Source organism: Apteryx mantelli, chromosome 2 (assembly GCF_036417845.1).
Source record: "Apteryx mantelli isolate bAptMan1 chromosome 2, bAptMan1.hap1, whole genome shotgun sequence".
Classification (NCBI taxonomy): domain Eukaryota; kingdom Metazoa; phylum Chordata; class Aves; order Apterygiformes; family Apterygidae; genus Apteryx; species Apteryx mantelli.
In genome coordinates, this window is record NC_089979.1 from 79160351 (window position 1) to 79179446 (window position 19096).

General features: G+C 39.2%; 1 protein-coding gene across 1 annotated transcript in view; it reads right to left on the reverse strand.

Moving 5' to 3' along the window:
• Window positions 1-19096, reverse strand: part of PHLPP1 (PH domain and leucine rich repeat protein phosphatase 1) — a 143781-nt gene that overhangs the window by 57129 nt on the left and 67556 nt on the right. Inside the window, exons 2-3 of the mRNA XM_013961925.2 lie at window positions 5967-6163; window positions 3613-3738 (exon numbers count right to left, since the gene is read on the reverse strand). Of these exons, the coding sequence (XP_013817379.2) occupies window positions 3613-3738; window positions 5967-6163 (323 nt within the window). The remainder of the gene's footprint in view (window positions 1-3612; window positions 3739-5966; window positions 6164-19096) is intronic.

The following is a 19096-nucleotide window of genomic DNA, read 5'->3' on the forward strand; positions in this document are numbered from 1 at the left end:
TTGGAAGTGGCAAATGAGGAAAGCCCTCTTCACTGTCTCTTCACCATCAGCTGCACATTCTTCTTTGTCCTGCTGCAGCTTACGCTCAAGTAGTCAGCAGCAGCAGTGCAGGATCCCTCTGCAAGTGGCTGTGCGAGCTCCAGCACCATCGTGCCAACTTCACACAGACAAAATTCTGTGAAGCCATAAAGACATCCCTTTCTCTCCCTCTCTGCTCTCCCTCCCCCGATTGCATAAGCTTATTTTCAGTATTTGGCAAGAGAACAAATGTATTAGATCACAAAGGGCTGAATTTGTCGTTGTTGTTCTCCTTTCGAGCTTCCTTAATTAGGTCTCCAGTATTTCAAAATTAAAAGGAAAAAAAAATGCATGGTGGCATAGAAAACTATCAATATTAATGAATAAGGCACATTTCCTGCTTTTAAAAATATTCTGTTTGAGGCTAAATCAGCACATCTAAAACTGACCTATTTGAAATAAGTATGTCACCAACAAGTTCCATATCTAGGTCAGCATTTATGCAATAATTCTAGACAGTCCTGAAAGTGACTGTTCAACTCAAGGCACACACAGAAATACAAGAAAACCAAACCAAAAACCTATTCACTACCCCCTCCAACAAATCTATTAGGGCAATGCTTGACAGCTGTCTTGCCTAAGATATATTTGACTGTTAGAATGAATCAGATTATACAAGAGATGTTCACTTTTGATTAAATTGAGCCCAAGTCCTTGCAAACATGAATTAAAATCTTTTCCCTAGCATACTTTTATTTATTGTAGAAGTGAAGCATTGGGATTCATCTCATTCTGGAACATTACTAAAAAAGTTGTCATTGCCAATATTCTGTGGGGAGAAAGAGTGCAGAGCAAGCATTCTTTGCAAAGTTTCCTTTCAAAATTAAGCTTGCTATTTAAAAGCTAAAATAACATCATCTTCTAGCTCTTTTGAAGTATACACAAGACAGACACAACAAATTTTTCATAGTTGAAAACTGAAGTGAGAAATTTTAATGAAATATTTTAACAGTAATCTCTTCCTGTGTTAAAATTTATATTAAAACTTACATTATACTTGTAAGTAGCAGAAACCTGTTTTCAGTAGCATATGTCAAGAGCATGAAGAACTGCAGAAGCAAAACAATCACCGAACATTACCGAGTTAGCATGAATGTTAGTTTCAAAACAAACGCTATTACATAACAACTAGGTTTAGAAAAAGTTAGGTATTATTCATAATAATTCAGAAAGCTGCAAGCATTATATAACCCACCACCATTAAAAAAGACTCTGTAAGGAACATGTGACCAAGCCCATAACAAACAACTAGAAGTTCAAAGTTGGAGAGCCATAACACCTTCTGACCTAAATTTGCTATTAGGCCTACAAAACTTTATATAGTATTTTCTTGGTTAGCAAGAGTATTTCAACTACTTTGAACTGAAGCAGCTTCCAAGTTTGCAAAATCTGAGGCAAACTATTTTGCAGAAAGTGTTATTTCTTTCCTGCACGAGAACTCTGTCTGAACTACTGAACTGATACTGAAACTTTCTATCATTTATTTGTACAGGTATATCACAAACAATCCATCTTACATTTAAGCATTTGGACAAGGACAGCATCTGCTTGAGGAAATTTGAGTTACTGTAGCATTACTAGTTTCTCTGTTTCTATTCTCTAGAAACAGTGTTACTGCACAGTACTTCCCACACAACTGCCTTGCATACAATCATGCCTGTGTCTGTCTTTCAGTCTAAGGATAGAAAACCCAAACATTAAAAAAGCAACTTGAAGTGGCAACGTACTGTCTTCAAAACCCATGAATCCATAAAGCTCAACCTCAGTTTTTGTACTACAAGAATGGAGTATGGGGGGGTGGGGAGATGGGGAAAACTAAGCAACATTTCTTCCGTGAAGCATATTTTTACCAAAAAATGAGCATAGCAAGTTTCCTCAGTTCTGACGGTCTGAAAACACATTTTAAACTATGCAGTTTCTTTCTCCTCTTACATAAGAAAAATGGAAAGACGTCATGACTACACGGGGATGTGCTCTCATGCTGGCTATCTTCCCAATGCTGTTGGTCATTTGGGTGAACCAGAGAGAAAGAGAGGAGCACAGCATGACACAGAACAAGCTTATTCTGCCAGTAATTCAGAGGGACTTTCTGACCATTTATCTCTACTTCTGAAGTTCATTGTTTTACACTGTTTTTCTTGCTCATTAGATTCATCCTTCATTCATCCAATGTCAAAGCCTCTGGAGATGAAAGGACACTGCTCTCCCAGAGAGAGCCACAAAGCAACAAGAACTCAAAATGTGACAGACCATACCTTATGGTTTCATAAAACATGCATTGGGGATTTTTGCCTAGAGGCTTAGCACACCCAAGCAGGGATGTCAGAACAGAGTCTTTAAAACGAATTTTAAAACTTCTTACTAGAGAAAATGTAAAAGACATTTAAAATGATGTGTATGTTGGGAGGTGCAGTAGTTATTGCTCAAAGAAAGTTTGACATAATAACAAAACCCCTTGAAACAAAACCACTACCACTCCCCCTTCCCCCCCCACCCCCCAAAATCACACCAACAGCCTGTACCACTGGCAATATACACCACTGCAATGTAAAAAAGATGGTCAGAAAAGATCTGGTGTGCCATACATATCTTTAAGTAATACTACATAAAGCAAGTTGCTTTAACATAGCAAAGAGCATGAACACATATCCCTTTCAAGGGTAGAACCAATGCACAGTTTAGGCACAGTAGAGAACCAAAGAGACAGTGCTACCTGCACAATAGAAGTTCTGTGGTTAAAAAAATAATAATAATAAAAATAAAATAAAAAAACAGTGGTTCAAGATACACAGTTACAAGATGCTTTAGACATCATGAAAATTTATCATGAAAGGTAGCAAGGATTAAAAGGTAAGAGACAATTGCAAAAACAACCTTTAAACAACACAAAAATGGAACTGAAAAGTCAAATGAACATAATGAAGGACATAAATTCTCATGGTAAAGCCTGCTTTAAACATAGTATAAAATTTAGTTTAGGAAGGCTTTACTAATTAATAGAAATGATGGTTTAAAAAAAATCAGTTATGAAACTAATGAGAGTTTCAGCAACATTTCCAACAGAAAACAATTTCCTTATTCTAACAATTTAAGCTTTGGGCTCTGTGTAGGAGATTAATTAAAAAATTCTGATGCTATTTCAGGTTTTATTCATACTGAAACAAAGCTTTTTAAACTGAAATATTGACAGTTATATTTCCCTCCATCTCTGTTCTAATGATCTCACTCCACCCGTCCAGCTGGATCAAGATGAGAGAAGGGAGAAAAAGTCTAACACAGAACTTTGCTTCCACAACAACAGCAGGAATAAGTCTGAGCATGAACACAGAAAAATTCACCTCACCACTGCCTATGATTGAGAGCTCCCAAATTGCGTCCTTTTGTGCACCACTGCTAAGAGCAGCAGCAGTTCTTGACCACACGAGCCCAGAGGAGGGACTAGAGCACTCAGTGAGGGGCAGAACTGGGGGAAACGCACAGAACACCCCATCCCACTGCAAGAGAGAACAGGTCAGGAGTTAGCGTTCCTCTCACCTTGGATGCTTGTCGAAGCCATCGCAAGTATTCAGCGAAATTATCAAAACAAATGTAATAGGTCTGGCTTTGAGGTCCAGAGGAGCTAAATGCTAAGCAATGCTGGTGCTTTTTCACTTCTTCCACCTGCAGTAAAGGCAAAAAACAGTTGGTGAATAAGAATTGAAAGCTCTCTGCAGAACTCCCCAGGGCAAAGTTAAAACGTGTCCAGAAGGACCTCTTCAAAAAGAGTTGTACTAACCCTCTTGAGTACTCAAGCTGAGTGTCAAATATTCACCAAATCTACATAAGCAAGGAATCAGGACAACTGAAAGCAGTTTAACAGAACTTTTAAACCTGCCCACCTCTATTTTCCAGAATACTAGAAAATCTTCTATTAAAAAAAAACAACAAAAAAAAACCCCACACCCCTCTTGCCAGGTGACTTAACTTCATGTCACATGAGCAGGAGATATGCAAACCTGAAGTGCTGCAGGCAGAGACAGATTTGGCAAGAATTCTAGTTTGAGCTGATAGTTGTTGGTAAGACTGAAATAAAAAGAAAATACATATGTTGCTGCTATTTTCAATGTTTAGGGCACTCTGGGTTTGTTTCCTTTCAACTTGGTCTTATTTTTTAAATTTTTTATTCCAGGTATTTGCAACCTTCTTTTTGCTCACTATTAGTAAGGTATGCAAAACATGAGACTTCCAGGTTTGATGAAGGAACCAAAGAAGGAAAACACCAAGAATGTCAACATTTTAAGAGAGACTGAGCACCATAAAAGGTTTCCTAGGGAGAGACATTTAAAACTGTCTTTAAATGACTTAAAGGAGCACAATTTATACTCCTGACTAGCAGTATGCTATTAAAAACAGGCTTAACAAAATGCTTAACAAAATGCTTCTCTTATACCCCAATTAAATTCTTTGGCATTTCTCAACATGCTAAAAAACACCCCAGAATACATCATTCTGCTACCGTACACGAGGAGTCCCACACAACTTATGGTCTCGGTGTCTCAGCACTGCATTCTGGAATGCCTTCGCAAACCAGGAAGTGCAGAGTATTTATGGGGTTGAGGAAGAATATTTTTTGAGCGATAATTTAAAAAACACTTAATTCCATGCCAAGCATCCTCCACCCAAACTTTGTCAGCAGAAGCCCTCAGTACATTTTTCCCAGCTCAATTCTCCTTTTCTTTTTAAATTTGCTGTCAACTTTCAGTTTAACAGTCTGTATGTTTTACATTACAGGAGGCATTTTTGTGCCAAAACAACAACTTAGAAATTCCATGTTAAGCATTTAAGAAAAGGCACACAACCCTTCTTTAAATAATTTCTTTTTTGTCTTAAAGAGAAGGCCTATGAGGGCCTGAATTCTGCCCTTTCCAATATGCAGCAGCCAGGAATACCGTTCACTGCCAGAAAGTGGGAACACAGCTGCTATGAGAGAGGACACAGTCTCTACTTCAGCACATCCAGAAAAGAGTTGAACAATCACGTGAAGAATCGTAAAAAGGGATGGGAAAAAACTCCTAGAAGCAGGGACTGCTTTTCACACTGCTGGCATAGAATATTAACGAATCAACTCCAGTCTCTGTATGGAGCATTAGAAGCTTATTTCTCTCTCAATGACTCTTAAGTATTAAACTTATCAATATGCAAAAGTAAAATAACTATTTCAGGTGTAAATTCAACCTCAGGCTGAGGGAGTAAAATGGATTCTTTCCCCATTACCTTGGGTAACCAACCCAGTAATAGTAATCTGAACCCATATTTAAGCTGAAATTGTTAATGGTGTAATCCTACTGACTTCACTAAAAGTTTCACAGATGTAATTAATCAGAAAAAATCCAGCTTCTGCTTTTTGGAAATAAAAATGTTTGCTACTGTTCACTTACATTAGACCACTACTCATACAATGCTGAATGCTCAAAAAACCCCAAGTATTCAAAATAAACCCATGCCCTTTTAGGTTGGTTTTCATATCTTAAGAGTAACACAGCATGGATAAAAACTGGACAAAGAGGCATACTACAGGTCATACACAATACAGATGTATGTATCATTTAGCTGTGTATGAATGCACCTATAAAATATTTATCACTGCACACAAGAAAAGGAGACTGTGATCCATAGAAAATTGAATGCATTTCTATCACTGCTCTTTAACATTTCAATCCAACTTTGTAAATTGTTAAGCAGGAAGCTGACTACAATCAAAAGTCAGTTATTTGCTCTGATGATCCCACCTGCAGAACAAGCTTTTTTGGGGAAAGAAATCATCATAATTGAATATGATCTTCTCTATGTAAAGAGACAGGGGTTAAGCAAACAGCATTAGCAAGCCAATACTAAAAGCAAAATCTTACTTTTCCACCAATTAAAGGGAGGACATGCATCTTTCCAGTCTGGCTTTCTTTTACTGATGAGACAATTAGGCATGTTCCACAAAGGATAGCTTGGCGTCTTGTCCATCTGTTGACTGGCAAATGTATTTTCCCTTTTCGAACATTGTACATTCCTGAGAGCTGAATCCGTTCAGAGCTGCCAATGCTGTGGGGCTTTCCTGAAATGGAAACAAAAGCATCTACTTTATCACAGAGAATCTTTGCTACTTTCACTCAAGTCTTCTAGATACAGACCACTGCATGACAAATGAAAATCAGCTTCAGAACCATGCAGCAGATAATGGAGTATTGGCTTCAGTACAGATTTCCTTCATAGGTAGAAGTATATGAACAAGTTGCTATCATGAAGAGTAGACCACAGTCTTGCAGTCCAATAACCTGCAGTAGTCACAGAAGTACCAATTAATGGTATCAACCTTCTTCTATGGGACCTGGCAATCAAATGTTCATTCTCAACAGCAAGGTACCATACAAGGTACCTTACTGTTGAGTTCATGTTCATCCTACTGTAACTGCAAAAGGGGTGAGGTACTACTGCATATTCACTCATACCTTCGCATTTCACTGTCTCTTTTCTCATTATCCTTAAGGTCATGGTTTGAATAGCATAAATACAGCTTCCCATGCAGTGCAGTTCTTACTCCCTCCAGCCCACCCTGTTCAGTCCAAATCCCACAGCAGAGATGGTGCGCTAAGCCAGAACGTAAACAGAGACGACCTAGATGAAACCCCCAAATGACACTGTTTTAGTCTAACTAGAGCTTCAAAAAGAGTGAAGTACTTTTCTCTGTATTACAATGAATTCACTATTTATAATAATTCAGATTATTAGTTAGACTAACAATTAGACGAAATCTGTTAAAAGACTCTTCATCTCTAAACAGCTCAGAGTCTACTAATCTGATCTACTAATAGTATTGTGCTTCCTACAGAAACAACCATTAACAATGGTAGCATGATGAAGACAAGTGTCCATTTCTTGCCTCTGTTCTTACAGGACCAAGTTCTTTTAGGACATAAATGGGAAGAAGCACAATTAGCTCATTTTAATCCAAAGAATTTATCCACATCAAGTTACCATATCAAACCCTAAATCATCAAGCCCACATCTGAATCCCCCCCAAAAATCCTGAGTCTCCTGCAAACAGAGACAAGAGGTAATCATATTTAAGTTAAACTAGTTGAGATTTCTGGAAGAACATCAGTGGCAGTGAAACTTTGAAAGGGAGTTCGCCTTGATGGAGAACCAAAGGCTGCGTTACCTCTACATAGCTTCCTGATCATGACATCCAAGATAAATCACTCATCTTCCTACACTGATCTTCAATAAAAATACTTCAAAAACAAAGAATTATTAACAGGTTAGGACTCCAGAAAAGCAGAGGGTTGAATCTCTCTTCTAACCCAGATATTTCAGAACAGTGCCAGTTAAATCGAGGCACTGACGACTGCTGCACACTATTACTCCAGCTTGCTCCTACTCCTTATATGACAGCTCATTTGTCTCAATGAGTCTGCTCTTTCCTTCAAACTACCTCATTGAAGATAGAAGACACTTACCACATGGCCTACTCACAGTACTTCTCTCACCCCCCCCTATCCTGCACCAATTCTTGCCTTTATCTTTAAGAGCAGCCTTCTTGAATCTTCCTGCCAGTTTAATGAGCCAAGACCTGGCATGGTTACCTCAAACCTTGCTCTGCTCTAATAATCACTGTCATTTAGGCTACCAATGTCTGCCAGGTTGGATATGCAGGAACATTACTGATGCTTGAAGCTAAAAGACAGAAACTCTAATGCCTACACGGTATTGACACCTACTAAAATAATAATAAAAAAACCCCAGTCACCCCAAGAAAGCAATAATTTCACTGCCAGGCAAATTCAAATCCAACAACAGAAACTGTGGATAAACACTTTTCTTAAGCCCAACAGAACAGTGAAAGTGGAGAATGTCCATTGTACACAAAGTTATGGAAAGCCTGGTAGAGAATACAAGTCAGCAAAACAGAGAACAACTCAGCATTAGTTAAATACAGAAGCTGAATCAAACTGTACATTTGGAACATGAAAAATGTGGTTGCAAAGTAACTGATATTTTACCTAGCTTGTGCAGAACACTGCTGCAAAGCACTGATGAAAGCATTAACCACGCACAAAAGCAATAACATCTCTGTAATGGACTAAAAAGTGCCTGATAAATGCCAGAAGTATGGTTGTAGGAAGAATGGTTGTTAGGAGTATGGACAGTTTCACCTCAAAAGCAATGTTTTAAGCAAGATTGTCTCCCAGAGTCTGTTTCTGGCTGCATGCTCTAACTTATCACCTGTTTGGAAAAGCACAACTCATTGCTGAGGGAACTCTTCGGGACTGCAAAGCCCAGTCTGAATCCCTTGGGAAGCCAAGGGCATTCAGCGTCATGTATTTTAATATAGCTGAATTCAACTTTATCCCTGTAGGAACACAGAGCATAGGTCACACCTAATAAAGGGAGAACTGTGTCCTGGACAACACCAGTCCTCAGAAGTTCTTTGGGATTATGGTGGATAACAAAGAACATGAGCTCCCACTACAGCCAAGAGGCCTGGCATGAAACATGAGAACATTCAGTAGCAGTGGAGAAGTATCATTACCCTGTCTACCGCACTGGGAAAATGATTACTGGAATACCACACTAGCTGTCCACGCTTCAAAAAGGGTGCTGAAAAATTAGAGAACCTTCAGAAAATTACAGGAAAAAAAAAAATCAGAATCCTGGGAAATCTGCTTCCTGGGAGAAGACTAAACAATTTGCTCTCTTGGATTAACCCCATAATTAGAGATACCTGGACCAGTAAGAGTACCCATAATTTTCAAAAAGGCAGTTCTGCAAACTTTTGATAACTTCAACTGTGGTTATAAGTTGCAAGTCACAGTAAATTATTATTGTTAATAAATCTTTACTAGAAAAGCTAGAACAGAGCTATGACTTGAAGTATTCATGCTAGGTTTAAACTGTACTTTCTCTCACACTACAGATTTGACGAAACAATTACCAGGGTAAAATCTTCAGCTATTCTCCCAAAGACTGTTGCAACAGCCCCTTCAAGTTCAAATGATTTAAGACACACTTTTCCTAGCAAGTTCTGCTCCTTGCTGCATGAAAGCTAGAACAGTCCTAATGAGAAAGTATACAATGCTGAACCTCCTTCTTTAAAACAAACTGTTTCTCTCTTCATATTCTCGTCCACACCACTACATAACTTGAAAAGTCTACATTTAATATTGGATCACATGTTGCCTGAAACAATCTGCTCACATATCATTCAGTTTTCTTCCTGTTAAAGGGTTGTAGCCATTGAAATTTAGTAGTATCACAGCATACTATTATTATGCAAGAGAAAAATTCACCAAATGGCAAAAGCTGCTGGCTTATTTTAAGTTTAAATAATGGTTATTCAAGGAGATATCAACTAATAGTGGAACCGGATCCCTAAATCCCCAGAAGTGGTGCAGATAATTTGGAGCAAAAGCCGTCTAACAGGAAGCAACTCTGCCTACTGAAAGACAAGCTTGAACAGACTGCAGCTTTAAAAAGCTCAGCTATTTGCTGCCAGAAGAGCATAAAGAACAGGAAAAGTTTAAACGACAGCAAGCTATGGAGATACTGCCACAACAAAAGAGGGATGGGAATTGAAAACAGAGCAAAGCAATCCCAATACTTGCTGCTCCTCACTTCACTGAGGAAAGCAGCAGGTGGCAGAGTCGCCCACTGCCCCAGAGCCCAGCTACTGCAATAAAGCACAGCAGTGACAGGAGGGAGCAGGAAAAAGAGCTAAGACTCAAATGTATCCACATTTATTTTTCACAGCCTGAAAAATAATCAAATGAGAAGGCATCCACAATTGATGCAGATGACCTTTTTCAGAGTTTAGAGGAGGGACAGACAATTAAAACTTCACTAGAACTTCTTTAGACTAAGGATCAAGAGGCAACAAAGAGCACAAATTATTGGATAATCATAGTGTCACCAGCAAAATAAATCAATTGTTGAGGTAACCTACCAGTGCTGGTGAAAATACTGTTGTCAGTAAAAGGATCAGCAGTTCTGAAATTACCTTCCTCAATCCGTCTGACAGACTTCCAATTTGCACTTGAGGAGATAGTGAAAGATTCACATTCAGATTTTTCTTCAGTTTTTACTATACCCAAAGGGAGTAGATGAGTTTTCCTAGAGGCTTATTATTTTGAAGCTGACAGTTCTGCAGATAAAAAGGTAACTATGATCCTTTGTGACTTGAAACACAAATTCAGTTCCTGCCAAAAACCTGAAGATAATTATTGCTGCCTTGATCAGAGTGGACGCAAGTATGCCAAAACATCTAGAAGAGTTGCATGCCAGAAAAGGCTTTTCAAATGTTAAACCCAACCAGAGCAGTTTGGGTATTTCAGCAAGAAACCATGAAAAGATTATTCTTCATTCCTGTCAGGACTCCAGAACTACAGCAACTCCGAAGCACAGCACATCCACAACCGGACTTTTGTTCTACACAAGGCATTAGAGGAGATGCCTCAAGGAATTACGAACAGACCATTAATTCGGCTATCTTGACATTCATGGTTGAGTTCCTCTCAGTTTTAGTTTGCCTTAAGACCTGGAGGGAAATTAGTGGTATTCAGAACAAGGACATAGAGAAAAGCACGGTCTCTGATTTAAAAGGCAGGACTGTTGTTTAGACCAAGAACCGTACTTAACAGGAAGCATGGATGGGACACCAGTGATCCTTCTATAATGTCAAAAACCTAAGACCTCCCCACAAGCAGCTTGAAGCAGCTCTGGGTACGCAACGTACTGACATCCTGCCTGGTGCAAAGACTTCAAACCTTATTAAATACCCATAGTCACTTGCTTTGGATTCCAGAATAAAGCTCTTTATCCTAGCAATGGAAGGCATATGGAATACATTACTATAAGAAGTTATAAGAGACCAGCTCATTATGGGACATAAAAGTATTTGGAAAAAAACCTCTGCAGTTATAAATCTGATTAAGTTGCGAGTACTTATTATTCCACCCTGTTCGAAAAGTACAGCCAATAAAGTCTGCCTGTAAAGAGTTATTTAAGACATTACCAAAATAAGAGTGGGGAAAAGTGTTGACATAAGAAACATGTTCACTTCTGTGCAGTGGGTTTTATTTTTATTACTAATATTGGTCTGACAGAATGAAAACTAAAAATTCTCCTAGGCCTGTATGACACAGTCAGCCTGGCTAACTTGAAAGATTGCCCTCTCAGAGCTGTCTCAGGTATTGTCTAACAATAAAAACATCTAGTTTTGCTGTTCAAAAATACAATTATACATCCTGTCACAGGATGTATTCAGTAGGAATAATGTCTAAGTTCGAGGATTTTCAGAAGTGACAGAATGACTCAGTTTTTCAGTGCCTAATTTAGGGACATCCTTTTCCAGCTACAGCTGGGCCAGCTAAAGAGGTCGTCCTTCTCATCTGTTCCTTGTTGGGTCCTTGGCCTGAGGCCCACATTGCATCAACCCTCCTGCATCAGCTGCTCATGGTAAGCTGTCCCTAAGCCCTTTCAGACAAAATAGGCTGCTTTAGGTCTTGCATCTCTTTTTGATTGAAAAAGCTTAGGAACAGCTCATGGTGAGTAGTACAGCATGGAGAACAGAGGGATGGCAAGCAGTGGCCAGAGCTGTAACACGGTAGCTGTGCTGAAGGGGATATGTAATTAAGCCCTCCCACAGCTTTCAGTGAGTGGTTTCACAAATAAGACATTTCACACACTAGCACTTTGTGAGCATCAAGTCTCTTCACAGTATACATTGGGGACACCCCCCTCAAACCTACCATGCAATTCTGAAGACTTTGGATGAAATCCACTACGAGAAGTTGAAGTATTTCCTAGCTGACCTGGTGAAATCTGTTGAGAGGGTGCAAGTCTCTCAGCTCATACCTGCAGTATCTTCTCAGACATACCTCTGAGTGGAAATCAAGAGCACTTCACACTGGCCTTGTCTACATCCCCCCCGCACCTCCCTCCCTTAGGCACTGGTAGGCAACAACTGCACTGACCAGTGAAAGCAGGCAAACAAGCCCAAGCCAAGGCTTTGTCTAATTACAAGTGCAAACAGGGCTCAATTAGCTTAAAAACACTGAGAGCCCTTGAATGTCTTTGCCCACCTTCAGGAGAGAGCATTGGAATGAACAGTCATTGCTGAACCCCTAATACCAGATCACATTGCCTATTTCTACTCTTACCCAAGCTCTTTCAGTAAATACAGAGAAAGCTATGGCCCAGGATATTTTGGAAGCTTCTCAGTCATTTAAGGCTGCTTCCTCCTGCATTCTTGTCAAAGCAAGGACAGCAGTGATGACTTCAGGCAAGGCCCCAACACAATGAGATGTATAAAAAGAAAGCAGCAAGTTGGATAAAAAAAGCTGGAGCAGGGCAAGGCAGCAGAAAAATACAAGTAACATAATTCTGAAACTATTGTACTGCTCTCATATTTTTTACTTTAAACTCATGAGGAAAGCCTACACACAGTTACATGCTTATAAAAAAAAAAAAGCTTCAAGTGGATTTTTCCTTGCTGAAGTTGCTACACTCATAATTTAAGAACAAAGGCAGAGAATTAGCTGTTCTTACAGTTAACTAAGATCAAGGATTCATCTAATCTAGTAGTCCCTGGCAGCAATCAACAGAGGATGCTTTTGCAAAGGTAACCAAGTAATATTTTAACCTGGAAAACCATCCTCTTCCAAAACCAGGATTTGCATCTTTGCATTCAAATCTACTTAGACCCTTAAAAATTCCTACGAGACTTATCATGTGGCTGTTGATTGATTTTGTATTTGTTAGAGAATATCGGACTGAAGCTGTCTAGAATTAATTGCTTAGCATAACTTGCTTAGCATTAGTAGCTAAATTTGCTGAAGCCTTAGGCCTCAGGCTGTGAACTTTTACTTAGATAAGTAAAAGGGGGCCCCTGAGCCGGTTCAAGCTGGAGGGATAAAGAAGTTACACGGACAGCAGGAGCAGCCAACCTTGAAGATAAGAAAAGAAGCAGCCTGCCTAGAGACAATGAAGGGGCCCAAGGAAGAAGGGGAAGAACCCAGACCTAACTATTACTATTGGTCCAAACTATCGCTTAAGGGGTGGGGAATTTAGATTGTAAGGGTATAATTGCGCAGGGATTTCTTTGTTCGGGGTCCCTCTTCAGAGGCACCCAGCTCGAGCTGTAATTACCACATGTGTATTGTTAAATTTTATTTCTCTCCAATCTGACTTCGAACTTCTGCCTCAGCAGGAACCTAGGGTCGGACCCTGTTACGGAGGCCAGCGAGCCTAACTTTCCATAACAGTTTGCTCTGCTGAACAAGGACTCAAGTCACCATTATACTGTTTTTATGGGCATGTAACTATTAGAATAGACTTTACTCTTTATACTCCCCATTTTGCTGCATTCTGTTTTAATTTGGGGGCTGGGGGAAGCTCTGAAGTGGTTATATTTCCTCTACAAATTAGCAGTTCAATTTCTAGTACTTGAGGACTGTTACCTTTTCACCCAAGAAATAGAAGTAGACCATAAAGGCTGGATTTTATAGAATTGTGTTACCTCAGTTTTTTCTTTAAAGAGACATTCATTATGAGACAAAACAGGCAGATGGACAAGCTTTTAGTAATTGTGAAGTATATTCCAACTTTACAACAAGATCTTCCTTAAAGAGAAGCATTATCACTATATGATGTGATAGAATAAAACATATCTATTAGTTTTATAGCAATAATCCTGCTTTCCATTTATATAAAATCCTTACTGGAGAAAAAGGTTTGTATGCATTTCACAATGCAGAAAGTGTCCCTCTATTCTTTCTTCCACTGAGATAGAGTTCAGTTTTTGTTCACTGGATTATTCCTTGTATCCTGTTCTCACAAGACTCACCACCTCCATCAATAAACCCTAATAAGATGGTATCAACACTTAAAAAGATACTGTAGATAAAAAAAATAACAAAAAAAGACTTTTTAAAAAGGCATTTCTATCAAGCATTATGTATTTATCAGTGGAAAATGGCTGCAATTGCTTTAGTGTCAAAAGCTAAATCAACCTAAGACAAAAGCTTCTGAAAAAGCTAATAGTGACTCAGCAGAAGTCATTAAAAAAAAATAAAAAAAAATCAGTGTTAACCTAGCATGAATCCTGTGCTGGGACAAGTTAAGACAGGCAACAGGCTCAGGTAGGAGGTACAACAGTGAACAGGATGTTGCTTGCAATTAAAAGCAAGCAAGCACAGTGACAGCTCCTCTGGATTACTACGTAGAGGCAGTGCACCCCGAGTCTTAGTATCCAGTTGTTGTGACCATAACGAGTTCCAGATGTAGCAGCACAAATATATTTTGAAAGCCTTTAGCTGTAGAGTATAGCATGCATATGGGGAGGAAAAAAAAGGGAGGGAGGAACCCACTCCCTTAAACTCTTCATCTTATCATTCCCTACAGAGCATTCCTGTGGCTGAAACGCAGGTCTGTCACACTCAAGCTCCCGGCCCCAAGCATTCCTATCCCCCTCCCTTGTCTGCAGGAAATTAAAGCAAGTAATGTGCAGGCAGGTTGTTCATTTATTGCAGCAAGACAAAGAGATGCTCAAGGCTCCCTTGATGTCCTGACTTTTGCTTACATGAGAAATATACGGAGTGTGAGTTGAAATCTATTGTTATATCCAAATACTTCAGCTTGAAGAAAGCTTTTAGTGGAGAGAGAGCTTCCTATTCTTCAGCAGTAAACCTCAATACCCACTCCTTTGGAAAATTATCGTACGTCACCTCTGTGTGGAAAAATAATTGAAATGCAGTGAGGAGAAGGAACCATCAAGAGAAAAAGTCTTCTTTCTCCTGTGCTTTAACAAGGTAATAGGAGGCTACAGTATTGGTCTAGAGCGTCCAGGAAGTACTATCTAAAACAGCTTTCTCATCTTGAACTTAAGATTCATTTAAGAAAGCTACTGAAGAAGATTTTTGATTAATCTTCTACCAAATATTTTTGCCAAAAGTAAATTTAATGCAGAATAAGCCTAATATTGAGAAGATTTGCACCAGTACCTGATCACATCTCTTACCAGTATAGTTCATAAAAACAATACTTCAGCAACAGATTTCATGTTATCCCTTATTAAGATGACCTCAGGAAGCTCAACTTCCTGAACAGTTTTACAGTTGTATGCACTACTGTTAGACCCAGGAATTTAACAGATGGGGCCAAAAATCTAAACCTCACAAATACGCCAGCAGTATCAGCAAGGGAACCTGTACAATTTCAGTAGGATAGGACCCAATGACTGCTCAGTCTGATCTTTCCCCTTTCTCCCCCCCTTCCCAATCCTCATAAAGCACAGCTGAAGAGAATCCTGGAAACGTGCATTCATTTTTGTGAAGTCATGCAAAATTGAATTCTACTTATTATATTTCCAACACACAATAAAGCTACAAGCACAGTAAAATCCCTGGCATCCCAAAGGATACTTACCCTGTCTAACGCAATTGCTATATTGGCAAAAGCTCTGAGCTAACCAACTGTTTTGGGCAAAGCTGTAGTCTTGATGGAATTTAAGAGCAAAACTGCACTGATAACTCCACTGAAGTTAACTGCGGCTTTCAGGTTTTATCAGCGTTAGATGCTCAAGATGAAGTATAGTAACGTAAGCTCAAAATAACTACTTGAACACACACTCCTCTGAGAAGGAACGACGGCAGCCCCTGGCAGTAGTTCATCTGCATGTCTTAATACCATGACAGAAAGATGAAAACCAGTTTTGCCAGTAAAAAAACAAGACAACTCCCTCTCCTCCCCATCCCTGCACCTACCTTATTCTGAGCACAGTAAGATGTGGCTGGTCAAATGTAAAGACATGATCAATTTAGCTGAACAGCTCAGCTTACAGAGCTACAGAAGAACAAATACTTTTACACACACTAGCTCAAGAATGGTTTCACATGAACTTCATACATGACACAAATGCCACCTCTTTCAAGGCATTCTAGGCTAAAATTTCAGCAACCATGAACTATTATATATAGGACAAACTATTTTGTGCATTAAATGTATTCAAGTTGTTAGTACAGCAATTCTCTCCTTGCTCTTTCATCAGAAGAAACCAGATCCGGTATTCTATAACATTTCTAAAAGTATATGATAATCTAAATCTTTGCAAAGGTAACGCATTTTAGAGTATATGACATTTCCTACAATAGATTGCTGTACCAGTATTATTGTACAGATCAAAATCTAAATGTAACTTTTATTATAAAACTCATCTGATAAGCAGTTTATGTCAAAACAATTCTGTACAGTATTGCAAGGCTATGACTAGCACATCTCAATTAGGTCTAGCTTAAAGATCCCAAAGCATTTTGAGATGGAACAACATGTAAAGATGTTAGACACTGTCTGGTCAAGTCTCTCCAAAGTTTAGCACTGTAAAAAGAAAGCCAGAACGTTGGATTTAAAACTGTCAAGCACCTACAATCAAATGCTGCATTATCTAATAAATATAAAAAGTGAAACAAGTAGGTAAAAATAGACCGACTACTTCAAGCCGCACAGAGACAGAAAAAATACAAAACCCAGCAGAAATGGCATAAGCACATTAGTTGGACAGACTACCTGGCACAGCCTTAAACACTAAACATTTCAAATTCAGTTTCATTAATACAAGGTTTCCTTGCTAAGACAAGAAGGAATTCTGGCTGGGCAATGTCCCTATAAAACAGTCTTACTCCATTACATAAGCCAGTCTGCTCACAACTCGCTATGTAAGCTTGGCTCAGACATTTTATATCTATGCCTGGCCTGCTTTTTCCATATAATAGTAGCCAATGTGTGTGTGTGTGTGTGCATGCATGCATGTTTGTGTAAGTAATATGCTTAGACAAACTTTTTTTAATAGCAAATCTAAGTAGGAGCCTTTTGGGTTTACAGCTTTGACTTCAGTAAATGGGACGGAGTAGAACTTCAGCTGCAAGTGAGAACTGCAGCAGGCCAGGACTCTTCGCTGGCACCTGTCTCCCCTTCTCTCCTGCGACTCCAGAGCTAGAGACTGTTCCTGCTAACACCCATAACAGTCCTTTGTCATCAGTTTGCTCTTAGCAGCTTCAAAACAATCCTGCAGAGAAGACTGGATGCTGAAAACGGAGAGAAAGGACCAACAGGTACCCTTAGAAAGTTTCACTACCTTGATTTCTGCCTGCTTATAGCTGACGTTGTTTCGTTGCTGGAGAACACACGCCCTTCGATTACTCTTAAATAGGATTGTGTCATTCAAAAATTTTTTTTTAATTTACATGACAATCAGGTTATGCTGACATGCATCAAATTTGTCTATAAACACTTGAAAGTATGCGGCAATAAGAGACAACTTATATCAAAACTCCATAGTTCAGACCAAATTCCAGAGAGAAACAAAGATGAGGAATAGAAGGTTGGTTTCACAAAGCACGAGAACAAGGAAACAGCAGGCAGTGGGAGATACGTATCAGGAAGACACATGAAAGGGAACATTTTCCCAATGCCTTTCTAGTCTTGGAAACAGAGGCAGAGCAGATTTATCATATGCCCACAGATACCAGGTTTAACACTGTTTCTTCTCTTTTCTACCACAGAGACTATAAGTAACCGGATAGCATACGGGAATTGTCTGGGAGTGCATGTTATACGATTTTATTACAAAGGGGAGGGGAAAAAAAACAGAAAAGATCAGCTTTTTCCATTCCCTCTCTAAATCAACTATCACACATCTGAGTCATCTCCAAACCAATCAGTTTTCTGCCCAAAGCACTCAAAAGGTCTGTGAAAAGACCATCACACCTGGTAGCTAATAAGCCTCACTAAGAATTGTTTCATGTTGTGCAGCTTTATTAATAAAAAAAAGGAGAAAATTTCCTCACCCACAGCAAGGGGAGAAAAAGCCTATGCAAAGGTCCAGTTTTACAAGTATGTAGTCTGATTTAGAGCTCCCAAAGTCAGTTTTAGGTCAGGAAGTTGTCTAAGATAAATCAAAATAAGTTTGTAAATTCAGCTTTGGCAGGAAAGTGAGTGTGCTAAAAACAACCCCAGGAGCTTGAAAGTTCCTCAGAGCACCACTTAAACCCTGGTTCACAATAATTTTAGAAAGAACTCTGTTAGTACTCCCCATGAGTGCTTTCTGCAACACTGGTGGGATAAATTTGAAGCTAGGACTACCTGGCAAAGCTCTCTCCTCTCAGAGAAATGCCATCATGCAAAGTCTGAAGTGCCTACCTGTGTAGCTGAGGCACCCATCCTGAAGGCTGAGCACCTTCTTTACTGGCATTTTAATCCAAGACCTCTCAATACCAAAAGATAAGAGCAGTCCAGCTGGACAGAGTTCCATATAGTCCAGCACAAGTATGTATTTAGGTATTTTGATCATGGTCAGACCACAGTAATATTTCATATTTTTGCCATAGAAATTAATGCTTTCTGTATCATGGGAAAAGAAAATGGTGGTTGAAGATACACTGTATTTAAACGTCTGCTTAGGAAAAGCACAACTGAAACAGTTTCACCTCCAAAACTAGCACCAAAAAAAAAAAAAAAACAGCATGAGCACATGAGGACACATGCACAAGACAGCGTATGCAAGAGAGAGCAGGCACACATTGTTTTAATTCAACACATATTAACCTCTTAATTAAAACTGTAAAAAAAAATGTAAGCAGGGAAAAAAAACTAGAATACACAAGATTTAGTTTCTTCAAGGTCTGTATTTTGATCCACCCAATCTAACTGTCCTGTCTTTTAAGTCTTCAGGTCCTTATAAAGTAACAGATCACATCACATTTGTTTTACTGAAAGTCATTTCGTAGGTTGCAAGTGGAATGCAGTGGAATGCAAACGGTCTGGACTCCACAACCACACAAGCTCACAGCACAAAGCCTCCTCTGCGCTGTCTCACCTGCCACTGTACTAAACTGAGCAGAGACGGAACAAGGGAACGGGCACCAGAGTCCTCTTCTTCCCTCCCTTTTTCAGAGCTCTGCTCTGTTATGGAATATAGCAACACATCCACAATATAAAG